Raw genomic sequence first — 24,706 nt, 5'->3', positions numbered from 1 at the left:
ATCGCCTTGATTTTGGAAACGTGCTGCACAGAATATGAAACCTAATGAATTCAGAACTGTATATACTGTAAATATTCCACTAAAGAGGTGCTTCCTGAATTGTGTTGAATCAGCTACTCTAAAAATAAAAAGAGAATATGGATGTTTTCTTTCAGTGTAGTGCTGCTTGGGGAAAAAACCCTGTAAAGAAATAAAAAGGTTTCTGATTGTGTTACAGCTGCGTAACATGTAAACCCTCCCCAGGATATCTTCGTTTCCTCCGCATAATGACACAAAACAACCGTTGGATTATTCCTGGTATTTCTCACAGGTTTTATATTGGTCCCTGATGTAAATGCCACCAGTAACAGCTCGATTATTTCCCTTCAGAGCTCCTCCACTTCTTCCAGCGTGTGGCTGAGAATCACATCGTGACCCTGAAACTTGAAGTATCCAACAAATTTCTTCTTCTGCAGCATCAGAGGGAACCACAGTATATCATCGGCCCACATCTGACTGAAAGGAATTTTGTCACTTTCGAACCACTGAGGCCTCATTTCTAGAAAACAAAAGAAAAAATAATTAGACCTCCGGAGAATGAAATAGCATTTTATCATCTGCCTTCAGATATCATCTGCCTTTTCACTGTCATTTCTTAGTTACTGTCCAGAGAATGGAGAGAATTATTATTAAATCAATTCAAGTTGCTTTTAGGACTTCAATCCAGACATCTGTATTACGGCAGTGCAGATAACACTTGCACTCATTTCCTGCCTTATCTTATCTGTTTTATACAAAACAAAACTTTTATATGATAAGCTGTTAAAATGAAACACTTAATGTTATTTGATGTGCCCTAAAACGCTCATAAGTATGCTGAAATAATTATTGTCACTAAAATTACTCTTTTTTAGAATTTTCTAGTCTAAGATTAGAGTGAAAAAACTCCACCATATTCATTCATTCATTCTTTGTTAACCTTAAAAAGATGCTAGAAATGGTTGGATCTTTATTTTTTCTTTAATTTAATGGCTTGACTAGACTGTTCTTAACTAAACAAACCTCATACTTAATTAATCCCCCAATTGGTTATCAGTATTTTTCAACTTTTTAATTTCTTTCTTGTTAAATCAGTGTTAAAACCACATTACACAATTTCCCTTAACTTCACCACATTTCAGTTAAGCTTTTTTTCCCTCTACTTATCACTTCACCTCCTGACTGTTTGACTTCTTTTACCCTCCAGACTCTTTGGTTCACTGCTAATGCCTGAACGCTCGAGGAGCTGAGGTTTGCCGAGCGCCTCCAGACTTCACCTTGCTGACCTTGGCTAAATTGCCTGGAAAGACATCCTTGCAAGTTCTTCCTGCTAAGGGCATCGACTCTTCTTTGTTTATTTACAATCTTTACCACTGAGAGCACAATTATAGATTTTTCTTTCCCCTTCACAAATATACTATACACGCTCCTACTTCTGTGTATCTCATACAAAACAGTCAAATAGTCAAACAAAATCTAACACAGGATACGACTGGTTTAGACAATTGCAGACCCGTTTCCAGACTTCTACTAATTTCTAAAATAACTCACAAAACTCCTGCTTACCAGCTTTTTCAGCTGGTTGAGGGACATTATACTTAAAAAAAAAAGTATACCAGTCATCAGACCAAACCAATTAACATATTATTGATCTGGTATTTCTGGCACTGCTCTCAAATGGTTTTAATAATAGTTATTTGCCAGAGACAGAGACAAATATAATAACTTTGTCTTTATCTTCTCTTTTCCCATGTGACATCTCTCAAAGCTCCACCCTTGTACCATTTCTGCTTTCATTATATATTTCATGTTTTAGAGATCTCATATTTCTTACTGCTGCTCATCTGATAATATGTAGCTATACTTTCCTATTACACCTATCAACCAGTTTTCACTATCATTACTGACTGAGTGTCATTAAGCATCTCAAAACTGAGGCCCATGTGTTCAGGCCTGACAGCTTCTTTAAGGAGATTGGTCATTAGCCCTGCAATATCAAATAATCTGTGAGGAGTTTGGCAGTTATTTTGACCAGCATTTGAATTTGGAGCCTCAACTCTCTAACCTCATGCACTCATTTCTTTCAAATAAGAAACATCACTAAAATCAAACCTTTATTGTAACCTTCTACTTTGAACACACACTCCAATCTTCTGTCTGCTGTAAGTTATTGTACCTTACCTTTGATTTGAATTACTCAGTCCTCCCTAGCACACCCTCAAAAACCACAAAGTGCTTGCACATCACGCCTATCCCTACTCTTGCTATCATAAATCTTGCATGGAACTAAAAAGCCATGAAACCTACCAGTGTAGCTGCACTATGACAGATTGGCATAGAAGAGTGGGCCAACATTTCATAAAAAGCTAATGTCTGACTCTAGTTATTAGAAGACTTTGGCTTCAATTGCTTTGCTCAGACTGCTTGTTTCACTTTAAATTTTGCTGGAAAAATATAAAACTAGTAGAGCCTGCAAAACAAACCCCCCTGAAGATGTCAGGAGGAGGTCAAATGCTTTTCACAGACTTCACAGAACTCTTAACTATGAACATCTGCTCCAGTATTGCACAATTATTAGATATATTATAGTTTCCTACTTAACATTTCTACTCAACTGCATTTAAAAAGCTTCTTTTGGCTGCTCACTTATTATTAAGGGGTCACCAAAGTGGATGGATTTGCATATTCAACAAATTTGATTTTATAAAACCTTTAAAATATTATTTTCAATAAGAAATGTGACAGATATGAAAAACGAACTGTTGATATAAGTTTGGGTCAAACATCACTTTAACAGTAAGTTACAAAAAATGTTTTACATCAAGTTATTAGGACTCAATTATATTTGTTATAAATATATTGAAATATAAAATATTTTCAACGCCAAACTGTTAGGCACTGTGCAACAAACAGTCTTCGCATCTCCTCTCATAGGGCACCATTATCTGAAACGTATAGGCAACAGTGAACTAAAACCACCCCAAGCTCTCTGCTTCCTCTCATTTCAGCCACTTTCAAACTATGATACCACTGGATTTCTTAATTTTTCAGTGCGGTGCAGCGGACGTGATACCATCGGATTCTGTCGGTTCTCCATTATATGTGTCGGCTCTGAAAACATGGACATCAAGTAGCTGCGTTTCTCCCACAAATTCAAATTTGATATTTCCGATCTTGTCGAGTGCATCCACCGTGAGACCACTTTCTTCTTCCAGCTCTCTGAAAGGAAAAAACATCAAATAAATGTTTAATTACGTGGGTCTTAAAAATAAGCTCACCGTAGACGTCACACAGGCACTAAAAGCAACTAAAAATGGCAAAGTAATGATATCGGTGGTTCTAGGACACAATCTATTTGTGGCATTTGCTTTACCCTCTACACAAAACATTTTAAGATTATTAAAAAAAATTAGTATGAGAGTAAAAGGTCTGGATAAGAGCTTGTGGGGTGAACTTTGAGATCGGGGTCAAAGTGTTGTTGCAAACTGCAGAGGGTAGTAAAATATGCCAAAATAGCATGTTCAGGTTGACTGAATGTCAAATTTGTAGTACTTTTATTCTCTCCCATCTTTATTTAAAAAGTAACTAACCATTAACAAACTAATATGTGACATGGCCTAAAAGCTCCGGGGCTGCTTTCTAATAAAAATGTGTTGTCAGAGAAGAAATTAATATAAGAGCTTTGTCGCTTTCTATGAAGGTGTGGCAGGGCGTGGTCTGCGGTGCCGCTGCAGTGGAGGCGGACGCACCTGAGCGGCATCCGCAATCATGCTTTGCTGGCATAAAGAGTCTGTACTGGGTCCTGTCAGTTCCTGTTTTGGTGATGTGCTCGGCTGGTGGCTGGAAAGCTGCAGCCGTGTGTGTCATCATTCATTTACAGAATGTTAAATTTTGGTAAAGGTACACTTGATACATATCTTACTCATCACAAGAGCTTCAGAGATAAGAACTGTTAGGGGCAGGGATGACGACTTTTAAAAGACTGAAAGAAAATTCAGATTTTCTGGAACGATGCAGCAGCTCTTTTTGTTTTATTTTCTGGGGATTCATCCCAATCATAAAAAAAATCAACAACTGCAATTATGATGCATTAGCAGCATCCAAGAAAACACTCCACATTAAAAGCTGCTGGTAGATGCCAGCAGCAAGTGAATTTTAACGTTCCTTTCACAGAATATTATACATTACACTCAAGATATTAACAGACACTAATTTCTATGATTAGGACTATTAATTACAAACTGCAGTTTTCCTCTTTTTCTTTTTATTTAATCAATCACACTTTTTAAAAGAAGCTCTTTTGTCTAGCAATATTCTCAGTCACAGCACATTATCTAAGGGCCCTCATTTTGGCTTTTTAGTCCCCAGTACTCAAGCCAAACACAACCTTAAGTTCCCTTCACTAAAAGAAATGTTTTGATTGGTGTTAATTATCTTTGTTGTCTCACCTTCACTGGACAGAATGATATGCAGAGTCGGACACTAGAGTCTGTTGAAAGTTTTGAGAGCCAATCCAGGTTCAAAAAGCAACTTAAACAAGTTAATTTGGGAAATGTGAAAGCTGAAATTGCTGTGGAAGAAATGCAAAATAAACGTTTGTCTATTCACTGACCAGGACTTATTAAATGGAAGGAGCGAAGCTAGGATTGAGAAGTGGGTTAAGATGATTTTCAGTATTGCCCTTACCTGACCATTACATGAAGAACTAAGTGTTTCTAACTCAGTCTTGCTACCCATCGCATTTATTAGCATTCCAAATATCCTGAACACAAAGCTGCTCTCACTACGTGTTTAAGGGAAAACAGCTTGAGAACTCGCCCGATAGCTTTTTGGGGGTTTCCTTCCTTTGCTTCGAAGCAAATTTCCTGCAGATGATTGATCACAGATTGTCCAGACTTCACATTAATGTGTTTCCCCCCACACACTTACAGAGTACTCAAAACATAGCAAACTCCCTCTTTTTCAGTCGTTTTCTTAACCCTTGCACAACATTGGTACTTTGCTGTTGCATACACATACAGACAGAGTTTCCTCTTAAAATCCCAAACCCAGTGTTATGTTTTGTCATATGTTTTTAATGGTTCATGTTAAAGCTGTAAGTGTATTGATACCTTGGCAGGTATCAAAGTGGATATTGATGTGATAATATGGACTGTGAAACTGATTAAACTAGACTTAGAGCTACTTTAGATAAAACCACAAGGGCTATAAAAACTTACACCTGTAAAACCCTAAAAGATGCTTTGTGTTTGCAGAAATTTGTGCCCCCACCCCCCCAAAACAAAACAAACAAACAAAAAAACATAGTTGCACATCCAAACATGCTGTGGTGGGGATTCAAGAAAATAGTTTGAGATGATTTAAGCTTTGGGATGAAGTATATTATCCTGCTGGAAGGAGCCATTAGAACACGGGCTCACCGTGGTGCATAAATGGAGGGGCATGGTCATCAACAATATTCAGGTAGCATTTAGATGATGTTCAGCTGGTACTAAGGTGCCCTAAGTGTGCCAAAAAAATATCCCCCACACATTAAACCAATACTGCCTTGATACAAGGCAGAATGGATCCATGCTTTCCTGTAGTTTACAACAAATTCTGACCCCATGATCTGAGTGTCACAGTCAAAATTGAGACTCAGACCAGTTGACATTTTTCCAGTCTTCTATTGTCCAATTTTGGTCGTCATGAGAATCGTACCCTCAGTTTCCCGTTCTTAACTGACCGTTGTTGCAGCTTTTGGGGTCTTCCCAATTAGTTTCGTCACACTTAAGACCACTTCATTTCAAAATCGTTTAAATTGTGAGTCTATTTTTATTATAATTTTTTTTTTTAATATAAAAAATGTCGAGCTCAACTAAACTTGCCTCCTAGCAGCCTCCTCAATGGTTTCTCCAGGCTGAACTTTGCCCCCAAACCCGTTCCACTTTCCAGCACCAAAGCCCCTCTTCTTCATGCCCAGTAGCACTCTGCCCGGCTGGACAACGAGCACAAGGGTCAGCAGCTTGGAGCTCAACATCTCGCCTGAGTGTGGAGGTAAAGAAATCTGATGTTACACTAACGCAATGCATGCTCCACTGTGCTGCACAGTAAGCGTAATCAGCTGCACACTCCGCTGTATGCTACCATGGTTACCTGCTAAGTAAAACGGTGCTAGCGTATTGAAAAAAGGAAATTTTCCTCAGCGGTGGCCGAAGAAAAAAGAAGAAAAAACTGTTTATAAAAACAGTATACTTTGAGTTCAACAACTCCCGCGTGCAGCTGCAGATCGGTTGTCACGTGATGTGCTGATACGTAAGAGCGTGGATGAGTACGATTGACGTAAACTCACCGGGTCCATCGCTTTCTTGCTAGATCGGTTAACCGTGGTTACCATGAAATGTGTTCGACTAGAAACTGCAGCTGGTTAATGCTGCAGTTACAGCACGTGTTATCTCAAGATAACCCAACAACAAATGGAGGTTATCAGTAACATCAGAGCTAATGTTATTATGATGCTATTTATGTTGAAAACTTCTACTGAAAATAAAATTTTTATTGATTGATTATTTTTATTTTGTTAATATAACAAAAACTGCTTCTAAAAGCTTTGTTATGACTCTGATGGTTCTCAGTCATCCAGGCCATAAAATCTTCTATACTTGCTTTCATTACTATGTAGACTATTAGTAATAATAAGAAAAGCAATAATACTTAAATGCACTTCAGTCATGCCTTACAAAAAAGATTCCATCTGAAATCTGTAAAATTTAAGGTCGAGTTTACCATTCAAAAACTGAAGAACATTTTCCAATCTAAAATTGCAACAAATCATCTTTGTGGCCCATATTATTATTACAAGTTTATAGAGAAACCCAACCGGATAAACAACTGAATAAACAAAGGAAAATGGAGAGATTGGCTGGACTTTAGAGAATCTGGAGAACTATCTGCATGTAAAGATCATTACTAACAGATGTGATCTCCCGGCCCTCAAATGAATCTACATTTAACAGCATGCAACATTCCATAATGTGAAATCACTGCAGGGGAAATGAAGAAATGCCACTTCGTCTCCTGTACTTGGATGGCATGGTACTTGCCTCAGCTGGTAGCTCCATATGTTTTGATTTGGTAAAGTTTTACATCAGATGCTCTTCCTGACAGAACCCCCAAAGAGAGTTCTAATCGAATTGGTGACCTTGGTGAGCCAATGTGTTATTCGCCAATCAAACTCTCCAAAGCGTTTTGGAAAGCATTTGTGCTTTACATATGCTGCAATCTATTCCATTAGGGAAGGCCTCGTCTGTCTTTGACAGTGTCACACCTTCTGCACATATTACAGCACTGTAATAAGAGTCTGGATGCTGAACTGGCTTAATATAGCCTGCCTGTCTTCTCACACATTAAAAGATTTTGTACACAGTAAAAAATAAATAAAGAAATGTGACCTAGGATTTCTCAGTATTGTATAAACTTAAAACAAATGGAAAAATAAATTAGGCACATTAGCTTCAATCTGTCCCAGGTAGGAACACTTGTTGTGTACATGTTTTGCAGTAAGGGGACGTATATACGCACGCACCTAACGATTTTGCCCTTAACCAATGAGGAGGGGGGGGGGCTCGTGTATTTTGACGCAAGCGCAGTTCAGCGTGCGGTACACGTGACTGCGCACTGTAATAACAATGTGGATGTTTTCCTTGCAGAGGAGATATCTGCACTCCTCGTTGTGTTTGATGAAGAAACTGAAGGGTAAGACGCCAGCGGAGCAGCGCTGGCTCCGACGGCAGCTTAAAGACCCGTATGTCAAAGCTTCCCAGATCCAAAACTTTCGATGCAGGAGCGCGTTCAAGCTTCTAGAGATAGATGACAAGTTCAGGCTCTTACAGCCTGGATACACTGTGGTGGACTGCGGAGCTGCTCCTGGAGCCTGGAGCCAGGTGGCAGTCCAAAGGGTCAATTCAGCTGTGACAGGTGAGAGGACAGGTGTCTAATCACACAGGTTTGTGGGAGGGGCGCCATGATATGATTGTTACGACGTTTAACCTAGAGTTTGTGCTTTTGCTAAGACTGTATGTCAGGGACGACATTGAGCCCAACCTTACAATATTTTGTCCGATTTTTCCCTATTGCGTAGTGCTTCTGTAGTTTTCCAAGCGTCAAGTATTGTGGCTCATGCCCAATTTTCCTAATAAGATTATATAGGCATCATAAAATGTCATATTGATTGTTGATTTTGTTTTTAAATATCTGCAGTGTGGTTTGAATATTAGCATTCAGAAACCGAAGCTGGTCTTAATATCCATCATGTTTATTCCTAGTGATGCAGATTGATGGGAAGAGTCTGCACTACATTTACCACACAAACAAAAAGCAGTGTTCTGCAAAAAACAGAAGCAGATGTGATAGACTGTGATGTATTACCAAGCTGAAAGTTATTGAAGCCTATGGCAGATGCATTAATAAAAGCAGAAAATTCACAAAAGAAACGTGTATTGATGATAATATAGAACACGTGCTATTATAATTTGATATAATTATGTGTTATTATAATTATCAATTGAGTTGCCTTGCTTCTCTAGTTGATCGTGCAAGGAAATAGACTGGCTTTTATATCCAGACTTGTCTTTCTTGTAGCTCAGCCTTAAATAACAGAAAAAATAAGCTTGTAAATTAAAATCACTATCTTTCCTATTACCTTAGATCCAGAGTTGCCTCGTGGTATGGTTGTTGGCATTGATTTGCTGAACATACCGCCTCTGGATGGTGCTCACTTCCTGTCCAATTGCGATGTCACAGACCCTGCCACACATGCCAAGCTGTTGGAGCTTCTTCCCCACGGCAAGGCTCATGTCATCCTGAGCGACATGGCACCCAATGCCAGCGGTTTCAGAGAGATGGACCACGAGAGACTCATCACAATGTGTTTGTCTTTGATAGACTTGGCTGAGAAAATTTTACAGCCCCAGGGTTCTCTTCTTTGTAAATACTGGGACGGGATCCTTGCTTATAAACTGCAGGAAACGCTCTCAAGTGTGTTCAGTAGTGTTCGGACTTTAAAGCCAGATTCCAGCAGAAAAGACTCAGCTGAACGATATTTCCTTGCTAGAATGTACAGAAGGCCAATAAAGTGATGTTTAATTATGGAGTGTGTGCTCCGTTCAGTCTGATCATGACGAAGGGGCTTTCTTAGTGGCTGTCATCAAAAGATGGCACTGTTGAGGCATCAGTAAGGCTGACTGCTCCAGGCACAGAAGCAAACACATTAAACACTGTGATGCTGGCTTTTAAGCCCTGCAAACTTAACACAGCAGCAGTGAATCAGTAATATGTAAACCTATGCAAGAATCAGTTTGATATTCCTCAAGAGCCCAATGCAGTGTTTCTCTGAAGTTATTGTTTGCCCCAAGTGTTTGTTCTACACACTCAGACTGGTATTTGCTTTGTTACAGAAAGTCATCTACCAGTGGTGCTTATGCTAATAATTTGCACTGCCAGCCATGTAGAAATATGTAATAATTCTCTCACTGAGAGCTCACAGAGAGGGAAAACTAATACATAAGTCAAACACAGTATGACTAACTGGAAGTGGGATGCTACTCAAGTGTTATTGGGTTCTGACAGTGAAAACATGTCCATTTCCTGTGAAAATGTGATAAGCACAGTCATTTGAGTTTTTCTTTTTTTTTCCTTCATATTTTCACAGATCTCCTTTAAATCACTGAGGTGAACACTTTCATTTGTTTTTATTTTTTAGTACAACTGGTCATGAAATAAAAGCACATTTTGTAGTCGTATAGTGTCACAGTCTTGTCCTGACTTGAAGCGCCATTCACCAGAGCCAGATGCATATACAATATCTTTATCTCCTCTTCCCGTCTTAGTGCATTCGTTTTCATGTATGTACAAGCAACTATTATTTTTGGAGGGCATTTTATGCCTTTAGTCCAGTGACAGAAATAGATTGGGAATGACTTGCCACAAAGGTCTCCAGCTGGACACGTACTTGGGATGTTGCTTTACCCTTTGGCCAAAAGGGCTCTGTCATGTACAAATGAGTGAATAACAATGAAATGCAACCATGCGCAGAGGTTCAAAGGAGGAGGAGTTATTTCAGGCACCCCTGGTTCTAAAAGGAAAAATCTCCATTCATTTTATAAACAGAGATGCAATTCGCTGAATACTTCTACAGCTTGTATGTCTTTCATGGTTAAATAAATCAGTACAAAAGATTAACATCTGTGTTGGCAAACATTTGGCTCTTTAGTAAAAAGTTATAGGTCAAGCCAGACGATAGCTTGATCTCAAGTAAAAGAAGTATTTTTCTTTTGAATTCTGATTAATTTGTGGGTGGATTTGTAACAAGTCTACCATAAAAATAAAGTTCTTTAAATTTGCTTTTAAAGGTAATAGTAATCCTTAGTACTGCAGTAAAAGCAAATCCAGTTCAGCCTAAAGAGGCTCTCTTATGGTTTTGGGTAGAAATGTTTGGAAGTTAGTAATTTACAATAGTTGAGTAATGAGGTCAAAGATGCATAACATTTAGAGGATGTGTATGTTGCTTTTTAGATTCTAAATTTGTGCAAAAATGTTGAGCCACCTCATATTTCTTAATGTTTTGCTAGAAAAATCTCAAATGGGGCAATAATTTATTTTTTCTTGATTTTTTTAAAAAAAATTTTTATTTTTCTTGGTGTGTCTGGTCAAGTTCTTTTCTACTTTGGCATACCTCAGTCTTTTCTCCCTATTTTCCTTTCTTAAGAAGGAATTCACATCAGTCACCCTTCCACCGAGACCATTTGCGATGAAGATTCAGTGAACAGTAGATGGATCAACTGAAGGACCAAGTGCAATCTGCTGTAGTTTGCTTTTTAGGTCTGACACTTCTTTTGTCCTCTACTTGTCCAGTTTACAATTTTTCTTTAAAGAACATAACACACACCCTGACAAGATGTGACATTTTTAGCTAATAGTCTTTTGGGAATCACCTTGTTTGGTCAGAAAATAGTATTTTTTTCAAACTGTTTTATCTTTGGCAAGAAATGGGAACCAATTATGTTTTGTTGACAGCTTGTTGGTACCCAAAGATACATTTTCAAATGGATTATTTGCTTACTGTTATGTGTATGCACAACACTGGTTCATCCACTGAGTTTGGTTTCTTTGGTGCTTAAATGATTTATAGGTCAGTGCTTTGGCTTAACAAACAAACAAAACGAGACAAAAGAAACCTGGTGAGGTGCAAAGACAGGACTGAGAATGAGTGAAGAAACCGGCCAATGTCCAAAGAAAGAAAACTAAAAGGCCTCAAAGACTTTCAGAAAGAAAGAAGAACTGATGCAGAAACAAAACTACTTCAATGTAAACACAAAAAAAGAATGTCTTGGCTCAGGTCTGAATGTAATTTTACTGAATATGAATATTTTGTTAAATTTCATGTTTACCTTTTCCCCCCAAATGTGTTTAACGCTGAATGTATATCTGAATATATCTATGTCACAAACGGTAATTGAAAATATTTTATTCCTTATGAAAATACAATATAATAAATGACTCACAAGCTGTTCTTGTTTTGAAATCAGTTTAGTCCTAAATTGTTTTTTTTCCAAGTCTGATCCTGCCATAAAAAGAAAATTAAAATCCTAATCGAGCTCAAATTTGCATTTATGCACCAAAGAAAGAGATTGCTCACATGAATAAATTAATATGGCAGCTATCTGGCCCTTCTGTCTCAGGAGTGATGAGTAATACAGTGTGAACTGAAACATTCATGCCTCTTGGTAAAATTAACTGCATAGAAGGGAGACTGACCCCTAAAGATGATTGCTTAGAATGAACGGGAGCAGCCATGCCTGTTGATGAAGCTGATCGTGCAAGATGTGAACAGATGACCAATTTTACTTCTCATTACTTGTTGATTATTCAACCCTTTGCTATTTAGATTTAAATTATTTCAGAATTACTGTGGGATTTATGTAAATTCCATTGGACTCGAGTGTTTCGGCTCAGGATAAATGATGATTCATTCACAGGCTAATTCATTCTTCCCTGGACAGCTGCAGGTATCGTTGTAAATAATAGTAAATGAAGAGAGGAAAACAGAAAGCCACAAATTTTGATATTCAGATCTGTCTGCTGAGATGTGGTAATTACCATTGCAATCTGCCACGTAACACCAGTTTTAACTGCTTTGGTTTGTTATTGCTGGATAGGATTATATGAACTTTACTTTTCATAAAAAGTATTCTATCCTTAGCAGGTCTCAAAATCTGGAGCATTTAATCTCAGATGAACTCCAAAACACGACATATTATTTAACACTCTAAGTACATTCCAACGTCCTTTAGCAGCATCTATTGTAGATTTCTGGTGTGATTGAGATTATTATCCTGTTTACTTTAGTATACAGAGGAGTTCATGGTCAGTACAATGTGCCTAGTTCATATGGCTGCAAAACAAGCCTAAATCATCATCCCTTGACCACTGTGCTTGACAGGTGGCACAAAGTATTTTTTTTTTGCCTATACTTTGTGTTTGTGTTTGTGTTTGGTTTTTATCTAAATGTGATGCTGTGCATAAGGTCCATATATCTTCATGTTGGTCTCATCTGTCCAAAGGACATTGTTCAAGTAGTCTTGTGGTTTGTTTAGATGCAACTTTGCAAACCTTTGTCATGTTGCCATGTGCTTTTTAGATAAAAGTGGGTTTCTCCTGGCAAACAAGAAACACTTGCCAAGTCTTTCTAATTGTAATGTCATGGACTCTAACATTTAGCATGCTGTCTGAGGCTTGTAGAGTCTTAGATGTAGCTCAAGGGTTTTTTGCAATTTCTTTATGAATTGCATGCTCTGACCTTGGGGTGAATTTGCTGGGGTGTCCACTCCTGGAAAGATAACCATCTGTCTGGAATGTTTTGCACCTGTGAATAATCTTTCTCACTGTAGAAGCAATAGGCTTCAAATTGTTTGGAAATGGCCTTATAACCCTTCCCAGATTGACAGGATGCAACAAGGGCTTCTTTCAGATCACCGCTGATGTATTTCCTCCTTGGTATTGTAATAATACACACCTGAATAGTCCAGACCAGCAAACTGGCAAAACGTCTGATTTACAGACACTTGCTCATGATCAATTAATCAACTTCATTTAATAATTACCACCTGGCTGCTACTAACCCTCCCCCTCCCAAGCTTTTTTATTTTCTTAGCAAGTCTGAATTAAAGAATTATGTTTTGAGAAAAGGGAAGCAATAAGGGTCTACTAAGTTTTTTTTACATACTTCTTCTGTGTTTTGGTTTAGTTTTTATTAAATAATGAATCTGTATAATACATGTTTTATTTTTAATCTCAGGTTGTATTTAAGACCTACTAAAGACCAGATATTTCTTTTATTATGTCTTGATATGTAAACCTTATAATTTATGCTTTTTACCTTGACTGTAAGACAAGAAGTAAAAGTACTACTGACAAGTTGCTGAGATTTTGTTGAAAAGGCAGAAGAATATAATTAACAGCTATTCAGTGTCATCCTAATCAGGAATTAATTTGAAATTTCTTACCTTTCTTACATTATAAATAAAAATGTGTTCACATGAATAATAAATACATTTAAAGCCTCTTCCTGTGTAATCTGACGTTATTTACTCTGGTGGCAAAAGAATGCAGAGGACTGCCAATTAGAAAAGCCCTCAAATGATTTGAAAGGAGAGTTGATCTCTTACCAAACAGATTTTTTTGGAAAAACGGTTTAAAAAAAAACCCTGAATCTTTCTGGAAAAAAGACCTCCTTTTTGAATTTTGCTCTGTCCCACTAATAAAAACAAACATTGCCTCTAATATTAACACAGTGGAACTCTCAAATTGGCAGGAAATTAAAGAAATGGAAATATCTTTTCTAACCATCGTGCCTTTCATTCCCTTGGCTGACCTGAGTTGCCAAAATGAATTGCTCGTCTGACAACATTCATCATTCCCAGTGCCTGTCCCTGAATGTTAGCAGACTGAGCCAAGCAGGCATTCACTGACGTAAAGTAATGAATACTATTATGATGATAATTTCATACCATCTTCACAGGGGGGAAAAAAAGAATCTGAAATCTTAGGGCTGTATGAAGACCGCAACTCTTTTTTTTACTGGAAACTCTTTTAGTTCATGATGGCAAGCCATTTAATATAATGGAAATTTTCTGGTAAACAAGCGTGTTTCTAAGAATACGTGGGAGGGAAAATATTCTCTTCAGACATCATTTTTATAGTGCTTCATTGCCTCTCAGACAACCGTAAAAAAACAAAACAAAACACAAAAACTTACAGGTGTTTTGTGTCTGTTTCCCTGGCATTGTTATATAAAAGGACGCATATCAGTGAACAATCTTGATCTTTGCTCATCGGGGGCTGCAGCAGTCCTGCAGAAAAATGTCAGGAACATTATTGCAAACGGGGTGAAAGTTGGATGTGGTGCGAGGGTTAAAGAGACAGAGGATAAACAAAGCACGGTGTACATTTGTAACCCCATATCTACTGACATTTACGGGGCAGAGCGGAAAAGGGAAACCGACAGATAAAAACTTTGAACTAACTTTGTGTAAAGATTTTTGCAAGTGTGGATGTTTTCTGGTGATTTGTCACACTGGGATAGTAAACTAATGTGTGATAAAAGAGTGCAGAGAAGGAGAAGATGGTGATCAAATATTGTTGTCACGGTCTTATTAATGAGCTGTTGTTTGTGTTTTCTTTTTTCTTCTTCTTTCCTTGTGTATTTGAGGGTATTTGCCATTTTTATATTCCCACTGTCTTTGTCTTGCTGGTTTTGTAGGTGAATTTAATGATGGAGTACAGACATATAGTCCAGAAAACTGACCTCCTAAATCCTTCTCCTAATCACTTTTCCTTGACCTCAGTGGAAAATGTCATGAAAAGGTGGGAAACAGAATTTATAAGAGCTTAGGAAATGTGAAGTATGTGGACAATCTGACTGCACTTGCACTAGACTTCTTAACAATGTGATGATGAATGTCCGTCCTTTTGAAACTAGAATGTCCGATGAACTTACAAAAAATGAAATTGCAAATTGCAGAAAAAGTAAAGTATTGCCTAAAAAAATGAAATATATTCATTTTTGAAATGAAATATTTTGTGCTGGAGACTGATCCAGGGTAACCCCTTTCCACCTTTTTGTTGAAGATTTCTGTGCACAAAATAAAATTCCCTGCTCCCCTCCATCACCTATCCAAGATGACCCAATCAGAATCAGAATCGTGTTTATTGGCCAAGTATATGTGCAGACACATACAGGGAATTTGGTTCCGGTAGATGGTGGCTCTCAAGCACAGCAAAGTTCACTTTATGATAATCCTAGAGACTGAAAATACAGGAATGGACATGACTAATGCCAACTGAACTATAGCAAAACGTAAAACCAGTTTGATCAGTTAATGTAGCTCATAATATTGATTTAGAGAGCTTCTATAATGCAAGATCATTTCTTGATAAGAAGCAGATTTCTTCACAGCACTGTATTGTTTGTAGTTAACCTTTAATCTGTTCCAATGAGGGATCCTTCCTTATTATTTAGAGAAATTAAACAATTAACAATAACAATAAACATGGCTGTCGGAGAGATTTTTCCAGGTCACTTCACTCGGTCAGTAGTGTCCCTCTGCAAATTTAATCATCTGACTGCACCCTTGGTCTCCCTTTCAGTTTACTTCTTGTTTTACTTTGAAGATTAGGCCCTCATTTGGCTTCTTTGTTTTTACTTCCCAACTTTTTTCCACCCTTGTTGTGTCTGATTACCTTTTCTTCATTAGTCTGTGTCTGTTCTGTTGTCAGCTTCCTTGTTAGGATTCCCACTATCAGCTTTCATGTCATAATTTGGCTCCTTATATGATTACACCTTTTATGCGTTTAATTTTTTTCCCCCCTACTAGTTATCAAAGTGCCTTGCTATTCTGTCTTGGTTGTTTGTCTGTGCTTGATCAACATTATTACTACAATATGCCAATTGTGTTTATGCTTTGAATATTACATAATGTCCACATCTCCCTGTAACATAATGTCTGCACTACTGTTGCACTTACTGCTTTTTATAGGCAGCACTCTGTAAACTGATAACTGCAACATTTACTCTGAGAGGTCTGAGCTAATGAAACATTATGTTAAAAAATGGCTGCTCTTAAAAAAAATACGCCCTTTGACGTTTAGATTTAAACCCACTGGAGCTCTGGAATAATAATGCTTCATTATTACCCTCAGCTTTCTTATGAAGACTGAACACCACTTATCAGTCTTTGCAAACACTTCAAGCATTTGAAATGGTTAGATCTTAACACCAATTTCCCCATGACTCAGCTAAAGAGTACATATGATTTGATTTTTCTTTGTGAAGCCCTCCTCCATGTCTAATCGCTTTGTATCATTTAAAACCTTTCAGTTTTGCTAAAATAGGAGGTTAATAATGGTTCTAAAAATAACATATACAAAATATATTTAACACATATTCAATTATAAAAGAAATATAGGACTTTTAACTCTGGCATGAAAAGTCAAAATAACAAACATCAAAGACCAGACTAGTTCGATCAGGTACATCGCTGGAATATCTGTTGACTAAAGGTCACACAGTTGAAATATGACTCAGAATGTTGCATTAGACTGTAAATCCTCTCTTTCTTCCCTGATTTCCAAATCCCACTGTAGAAGATCTCTGGTATACTCAAACCCAAGAAATATCTCACATCTCTTGGCAGTGTTAATATTCATTTAACTGAAAAACAATATCAATCATTGCTCTTTTAAATAGTAATTGTGATTTATTTAATATTGAACAAATGTCTTTTCCTGAATGATCCTAGTCTTAAATCAGTTTTAAATCAGCATTCTGCCCGGATCCTTGAAATGTAGTCAAGTGAATATGATTTTTTCAGGAGTAAATTTATTATGATATTGGGAATGTTGGTGGATTTCCAGACCAATGTTGGAGAAAAATCCAAAACGGCTTCATTCTTCTTTGGCAAGTATTTGGTACAATGTGTGCTTTTTGTCATGCTGCATAATCCATTTTCACTTAAAATTAAGCTTAGTTCTGTTATAAGATGCAAAAATACCACTGAAACCATGATACTCACACCACCGTGTTTCATTGCTGGGACACAGTAATACTACTGGTATGCAGTGTTTTCCTTTATCCAAACACAGTGCTTTTCATTTTAAAAATAAAACTTTAATTTTGGCTTCATCCACCCACAAACATTGTTTCAGCAGCCTTCTGGCTTGTCCTCGTGATTAGCAAACTGTAGATAGGCAGCAGTGTTCTTTTTGAGGAGTGCTCAATTTCTCCTTGCAGCCATGCCAAGGACGCCATTGTTGTTCAGTGTTCTCCTGATGGTGGACTTGTGAGCATGGACAGTGGCCAGTGTTAGATAGGATTTATTAGAAATTACCTTTTTGACTTTCAGGGCTATCACACGTCTTGCTCTTGGAGCAATCTTTGTTGGTTCTGTAGAGGTTAATACTGTTTTTGAATTTCAATCATTTGCACACAGTGTGTCTGACTGTGAATTTGAGTCATGATCAGCACATTGCGTTTTGTTTCCCCTGAAGAACTCATAAATCTTCTTTTGTTCATGATAATAATTCACTTCAAATATGTATTGTGAGGATCAGACTTTCATAGATCCTGGTTCTTTGAATAAAACCAGTGCACACACTCATGCCTGATTGTTATTCTACTGACTGAGACCACCAGATTCTTATTTCTCTTGCAGGATCCACATATTTATTTTCCTTCTCCCCTCTGTAAAAACAGTTAATGTCTTAAACAAATAAATGGCTAAGTGCAATATTTTCTTTGGTTCAGTTGAGTTCTTTTATTTTAATTTCATTGCATGTGTTAAACTCAGGTAGTTTTAGGTAATTATTTATACAGAAATATTAACTTTAGTTTTTTTTTTTTCCAATTGGAAGAAATGTCACAGGAAATATCTGTGGCCAGATCTGATGTGGTGACATAGTCATAAAATCCTCAGTCTACTACTCTGAGTGTTGTTGGACCACACACTACACAAATATACTTTATTTTAACTGACATGTTGTTTTTATGTCATAATTTTCCATTTTCCCCAATTAGATATTTTAGAAACAAATAATTTTTGCTGCAGGATCCTTATGCTGAATCAACATTATTTTAGAATATGCAACAAAAGAAAGAAAAGCTGCTGTGAAAATGTAAACAAAATCTGATTGAACATAGAGCACTGAGCATTGAACATATGAAATTCAAATGCTTACACTGAAAAAATGAACCATTTAAAGAACAAAAAGTTAATTTTGAATTTGATGGCAAGAACATGTCTTTAAAAAGTTGGGTCAGTGCCATCTTTACCACAGAGTACCATCCTCTTTTCTTTTAACAACACTCCACAAATGCCCGAAAACTGAAAAGATCTGTTTCTGGACTTTTGGGAGGAGAATGTTGTCTCATTCTTATCTCATATAGGACTCTAGCAGCTAAAGAGTCCTAGATCTTCTTTGTTGTATTTTTCATTTCATGCTGTATCAAATGCTTCCAGCTGGTGAAAGGTCTGGACTACAGGCAGGCCAGTTTAGAACCTGGACTCTTCTACTATGAAGCTACACTGTTGTAATATATGCAGTATGCATTTTAGCATTGTCTTGGTGAAATACCCAAGGCCTTTGATGAAAAAATCTCATCTGGATGAAAGCATCCGTTACCCTAAGACCAGTACATACTGATAGTGCCTTTCAACATGCGGGGGTTGCCAATAGGCACAAATGCACCCCTATACCAACAGTCTAGATGGTCCCTCTTCTCTTTTGTCAGAGGAATGTGGCACTTATATTTTCTCCCTAAAATGTTCCTCAGCCCATGCCTGTTTTTAATGTAGTCCCACCTGAAGGCATCTAATATTTATTTTTGGCCTTGTGCCTTGCACTCAGAGATTTCTCCAGATTCTCAGAATCTTTTTATGATATTGTTTACTATATATGATGAGATATTCAAAGTCTTGTTTTGTGTTCTGAAATTGTTTTCCAAGTTACAGACGCAGTTTTTTTTGCTGATCGGTGAAGCCTCTCTATGATGCTATTTTTATACCCAGTCATGTTACCAACCAATTGCCAGTTAACCTAATTAGTTGCAAAATGTTCTTCGAGCTGTTTCTTTTTAAGCTGTTCCTTGTGTTGCTAGTTAACTTATTCGTATTTTATTAACATATTTTAACATATTATTAACACATTTAATCTGTTTCAGACAGCATAACAGCTTTTTGGAATTAAGATTGTAAGTAGCTACTCTTCATAAACAACAGAATTATGAAATCCAAGTTTAAATGTTGTTTTCTTTTCCATTTAATTAACTTACCATGGGACAGGTGCGGATCTATCTTCTGGGGATCTTGTAGCCAGTCTGCTTGCTGGTGAGCAGACAAATGAGAAAATACAACTGGGATTGAAGACTGGGTTAAAGACAGATGGTGCAATGGCAAATTGTATGACATCTTACTTCATGTAACTGTGACCAGACAGAGGCACTTAATTTATTTTAATTCCAGCTTATGAAATATAAGAGGAGCAGCTTTGAACAGATTTATTACACCACGCTTTGTTGCTTGCAGATACACCTTTTTTCGCAGCTGGTGAATATTGTTTCATTTAATGCTGAAAAATGTTTCAGTAGATCGGGCAATATTCCCATTGTGTTAAAGCTTATGTAAGTCTGCTTAGCGGTAGTTATATAAATGAAGAATGTTTATCAAATCTGAGCCTTTGAAGTAAAGTTCATCCATTTAGCAACTCAGGTAATGACTATAAGCCCACTGGATTACTTAGTAAGTGAGAGATGAAGCAAGGGGATCTTCTGGAGTGGGCATGCTCATTAATTTTTCTAGAGATGCTGAAGGCAGGACTTCACGTGGTTGTACAGTGAGCGCCCCTTGGGTTCATGTCAGCGCTGTACTGAGAGCTGGTTGTACAACCAGAGGCGCTGTGTTGGGTTTTGTTTTTCTCAAGCAGAATGAAAAACAGGTCAGATGAGGTGTCTGCCGGCTCCAGCAGTGCTCTACTGGTTGTTATGGTCGACTTGTCTCATTTCTGGAAGGTGCAAAACTTCACCTATTGGGGGAGTTGTCATTCTATCAGCAGGAGAAGGAAGATAACACTTTTGGCAAGGCATCTAACATTCTCTCAGAGAGGAGAGCAGCAGGAGGTTGATGAATGTAGAGGAAAAACATGTCCTCATTGTTATGCAAGAAGACTGAATTATAGTTGTTATAGATACTGCATTTGGTTGATTCAAGCTGTGAATTTAAATATTCATATAATTTGCAATGATCTTGTGTTAACTTGAAGCACTATCCAATTTCAGGACAGTGCATCAGTATCAGTGTTGAGATACAATAAGCTATGAGAATAAACATTGCATCAGTGATACACGGATACAGAAGCTAAAATCCAGGCCATTATTGATGTTTGACTCACTTTTCTTTTCTTTTTAACTATTTGGTGCATATGCTTTTCTGCAGTATCCCACAGATTTTAATCCAGTGTTTGTCTCCAGAGAAAATAATCAGCTGGGATTTAAGAGGGAATTTTGTGTGTTTACAGTGGATGTTGTGGGATGTTTCTTGTTTTGCCTTAATGCCACAGGAACTTGCAAAAAAGGCTTTGAAGTGAACTGTATAGGAGGCTGCTAATGAAACCCTCATCTCCATATGAGTGCTTTGAGAAACAACAAGGGAAAGATGGCTCACGTTAGCTTATTTCTCCATTTGACATGTTTGAAAAAACGAATATTCAAAAATACTACATTGATTCAATCGGCATGAAAACTACCAAAGAAATAAGTTCCCTAAAAGATGGATGCATGTGGCAACCAAGGTCGCGTCAGGTTGTTGGTCAGGAGGCGGAGAGAGGTGAGGGGTGGCCTGATGAGGCAACGAGGAGCAGCTGAGTCCCATTAACTCTCCATATCTGTCCCCGTCCTTCAGCACAGTTACAACCTATTCCCACTGCTTCGCCATATGGTGGCTTCATCTTTTGCTGTATGGGCTTTATTTCATGAAAATAATCTTGTGCTGCCGTCCTCCTCTTTTCATTTCTTTTCAGGTGCAGGAGAGGCTCAGCAGGAGACGTTTCGAAAACTTCTCCAATTGTGACAAGACTCGCCTACCCCTGCGGGATGAGCAATCCTTTTGTTTCCCATTTTATTGTTCTGATTTTGTTTCAGAATTGCTCTATCATCCATTTTCCTCAGCTCGCTGGTAAATGAATGAACCTCTCTTGCTATGTCCTTTGGTTGGGGGAAATGAAAGAGGAAAGGAAGAGCAAGAGTTCAGGAAAAGGAAAGAAAAACATCCCTCTGGTGTTTTGGGCTTGTTGCTGTGCGCCTCTTTTCCTGGGGGCATCATAGTAGTTTTACTAGGTTTGGCTTAGGTTGCTGAGTTGAGTTGGAATGGAATAAGATTAAACTGGAAAAGAAGAGTATGGGGAAAGGGCAGCTGAGTGACTGTTTTTTTTTTTTTTTTTTAAACCTTCTGTGCACATGAGTTTACAAAGACTGATGCTTGGTTTCAAGTTCATACTAATTCTATTCCCTGTACTTTATGCTCCCTCACAGTGTAGAGACTGTTATTGTAGAGACTGATTTTGCACACTTTAACAAAATATCAGTGCTCCTCAGCATTTTTACTGTCAAACTATGTTGAACGTGACTCAAACGCCAACTTTGCAAAGCAACTGAGAATTAAACATCAAAATACTGTCTACAAAACTTCAGTTACTTTTTTGTTTTTGTTTTTGCACGACTTCTTTTTGAGGTGTTTCACCACCACCCACAGTGTTTTATGTCTTCTGCAGTTGGAGCTCTTCCATTCGCTTTGTGTGGGAGAATATTCTGTATCGACTGCACTCAAATCTACTGTATTTAGTAGGCATGATGTCTCTTTTGAATATTCTTTATTTTGTTATTTCTGTGGTAGGGATTCAGTGTCATTATGCAGTATGGATTTTTGGGGCACAACCTTATGCATCATTGCCTGTGTTATACTTTATTGCACACCTGGAGTCTGAGTCATTTATTCAATCTTCCTACACAGTTAAAGCAATATGTATCAGATGTTATCATTATGAACTTCACAGTTTTAAAGATATTTACTGTGTAAAAGTCTCAGATCACTCCTAATGTCTTTATGTTTTGCTTCCAAGGAGCCAGGTGTTCCTTTTTTTTCTTAATGGTCTTGAGCAGTGGATCTCCAGTCTTTCTTAGGATCTTCAAACCTCATCAGAATTGTACATACTGCATTCTTGCCTTATATTACTTTATTTCCATTCACGTTTGCACATATTTCAATAAACTCCTATTTCCCATTTTCAAAGCAAAATTTGATTGGGTGACTCAATCAAATTTTGTGCTTGTATTTTTTTTCTATATCTCTGTTGTTTGCCAAGAACTAGTACAGCACAAGATAGATGATGTTAATTTGTCTGAATTGGAGGTTTGTAAGGTATAATTCTGAACTCTGGAGAAAACAAGGCAAGATACATCGCCTGCCCTCCATCACCACAACAGAGTTATTATAACTACATATTTATGACTCTTAAAAGGTAATCATGTTAATCATGTTAACATTAAGAGACATTGAGTTATAATAGGTCTGCATCTTAATCACTTAGCATAACATGAGCAATCAAATGACTTTCTGCTTGTTTTATTCACCCGGTCACACATGTGAAGACATTTCACCTTCACAGATCTTTGTGGGGAAAACCCCACTAAGGGTTAAATATCTGGGAATCTTCACCAATGTCTTCATGAACAAAAACCCCACAAAACATTCCGTTGCCTTCTCTTCTGGCAAATCGGCTTTTTAGTTTATAAGGCTTTTTAGCTCATGGTTGTTCCAGTGATGAGCTTTGGTTTTGCGTTCTGTACTTTTTTCATGACTTCCCCATCTGTTCCTCCAGTGTTCCCTTCATCTGTTCTCACTTTTGTCTTATTATCTAAAATGTGTCTTTTGGGACACTTCCTATTTTACTTTGAAGGTTAGTTTTCTTTCATGCCCTCTGTTGGCTTTGCTTCCTGTCTCTATCTCCCCTGACTCCCTGATTGTTCTCACCTGTGTTAATTGTGTTCAGCTGTTGTCATTCCCCACATGTCTCCTGTTGTTTAAGCAGCCCTTTGTGCATAAGTAGTAGAAGTCTTCGTGTTGTGCATTGTCAAAGTTTCTGTTGAGCTCCTCAGTTTTCTGCTACCTAAGATTCCTCCTGTTTTTTCCTTTTTTTGGAAATGCCTATTTTTTGGACTTGTTTGTCAACCTTCTTAGTCTGAATAAAATGATTTCATCTTACTTTTGCAGTCTGTTGCCTGCATCCTGCTTTTGAGTCCTCTCTCCTGTTTCCTCACAATAGTGCTATAGATTTAGGAAAATAGCATTAAGTAGCCCTTCCTGTATGTTGAAAGAAATATTTCTATTCGAAACAAATGTGAGTTTTGTTCTTAAATGAACATAGATGTCTTTTTGTCATATTTATTACCAAGCTTATTATTAAATTTGACCTCAAGCCTCTATCTCAGAAATATAAAAGGTGTTTCACCCTTAATGTGACTTTTCTTGCACTTCCACAGCATAAATCTGTAACAACTCTTGTTGGGGAGGCTGTGTAACTGCCAAAACTACAATATCTCATGTGCTGTGATGGAAAATTATGCTGGGTAATTTCCTTGATAAAGTCTTAAACTAAAACTAATGGAACCTAATAGTGAAAAATCACCATTGTCAAAGCAGCCAAAATGATATGATCTCTCATCAACATAATAACTACACAGGTCACTTTGTCCTTGTCTCTTTTTTGCCATCCTTTTGCCTCCCAAATAAACAGAGGCTCCCAGACGCACAGCAGCAAAACATGCAAGAACCTTTTGTGTTATCAATTGTGATTCATTTATAGGATCCAATCTCTCTCTCTCCCTCCCTCTCTCCATATTTATCAGAATCAGAATACTTTATTGATCTGTAGGGGAAATTACTTAAATACTGCCATTTGCCAAAACCCAGCACACATTTACGTGTGTGTACACACACACACACATATATACATACATGTCTATCTCTATCTGTCTGCCTGTCTGTCTTAGCAATTTGTAAATGGAGACTTATGTAAATGGAGACTTAATATATAGTTTTTTGTTATTTTGTTGCTTTTGTTGTGATTATTCTTTATGATTGTGCTGATTCCTTAGCTTTATATAATGTAATTGTGCTGCAGTTTGGCCAGGACTTCCTTCAAAGTAGATTTCCATCTCATAAATAACCTTGGTTGGATGAAGGTATCCTATCTCTTGCAGAAAATGTTCTCAGTTGGACTAAAAGCATGATGAACAACAAACTCTCTCTGATACAATTTCCTGTTCTTTTATTTGGCTGGTCTGTGCAGTCGGCGTAGAGCTCTGCTCTCACCGCCTTTTCTTGAGTTTTAGTTTATGTACTGCTTTTTAAGAGAGGGATCTGATTAATTATTCATATCAGTGGCCTGCTGTGATACTGTGGCCATTACATGTGCTGCATCAGAATATCTGCATTATATTCACAATCAGTTTATATTTTTTCGGATGAGGTGCTCAGCCATATCTTTGAATATTAAACACAGCCTGTATAAGTTGAAGATAACACCGTTGCTGCTGGATGAAAAT

At 37.5% G+C, this 24,706-nt stretch overlaps 2 protein-coding genes across 2 annotated transcripts; one reads left to right on the top strand and one right to left on the bottom strand.

The window, feature by feature from the left end:
* Nucleotides 1–283: 283 nt before the first annotated feature.
* On the bottom strand, nucleotides 284–6,381 carry nudt1 (nudix (nucleoside diphosphate linked moiety X)-type motif 1). Its single transcript, XM_087839943.1, has 4 exons — nucleotides 6,154–6,381; nucleotides 5,882–6,042; nucleotides 3,092–3,233; nucleotides 284–538 (listed from the first exon to the last, which is right to left on the bottom strand). Exons 2-4 carry the CDS (start codon nucleotides 6,035–6,037, stop codon nucleotides 366–368), a joined length of 471 nt encoding a protein of 156 aa, XP_087696069.1. The 5' UTR covers nucleotides 6,038–6,042; nucleotides 6,154–6,381; the 3' UTR covers nucleotides 284–365.
* Nucleotides 6,382–7,685: 1,304 nt separating this feature from the next.
* On the top strand, nucleotides 7,686–10,655 carry mrm2 (mitochondrial rRNA methyltransferase 2). Its single transcript, XM_006798196.2, has 2 exons — nucleotides 7,686–7,974; nucleotides 8,704–10,655. Exons 1-2 carry the CDS (start codon nucleotides 7,686–7,688, stop codon nucleotides 9,132–9,134), a joined length of 720 nt encoding a protein of 239 aa, XP_006798259.1. The 3' UTR covers nucleotides 9,135–10,655.
* The last annotated feature ends 14,051 nt before the right edge of the window (nucleotides 10,656–24,706 follow it).

This window comes from Neolamprologus brichardi, chromosome 4, assembly GCF_056152115.1.
Source record: "Neolamprologus brichardi isolate AB-2024 chromosome 4, ASM5615211v1, whole genome shotgun sequence".
Classification (NCBI taxonomy): domain Eukaryota; kingdom Metazoa; phylum Chordata; class Actinopteri; order Cichliformes; family Cichlidae; genus Neolamprologus; species Neolamprologus brichardi.
Note: the sequence above shows the minus strand (reverse complement) of the source record. Positions and strands in the feature narration are given on the sequence as shown.

Bases quoted from the DNA above. Each gene is read 5' to 3' on its own strand.
- nudt1 (XM_087839943.1), bottom strand. From the start codon at position 6,037: ATGTTGAGCTCCAAGCTGCTGACCCTTGTGCTCGTTGTCCAGCCGGGC. The intron at 3,234-5,881 runs GTTTAGTTGAGC...CCTTTCAGAGAG, and splicing joins AGGAGGCTGCTAGGAGGCAA to CTGGAAGAAGAAAGTGGTCT. The intron at 539-3,091 runs GTATCACGTCCG...TTTGTTTTCTAG, and splicing joins AGAACCGACAGAATCCGATG to AAATGAGGCCTCAGTGGTTC.
- mrm2 (XM_006798196.2), top strand. From the start codon at position 7,686: ATGTGGATGTTTTCCTTGCAGAGGAGATATCTGCACTCCTCGTTGTGT. The intron at 7,975-8,703 runs GTGAGAGGACAG...CTATTACCTTAG, and splicing joins GGTCAATTCAGCTGTGACAG to ATCCAGAGTTGCCTCGTGGT.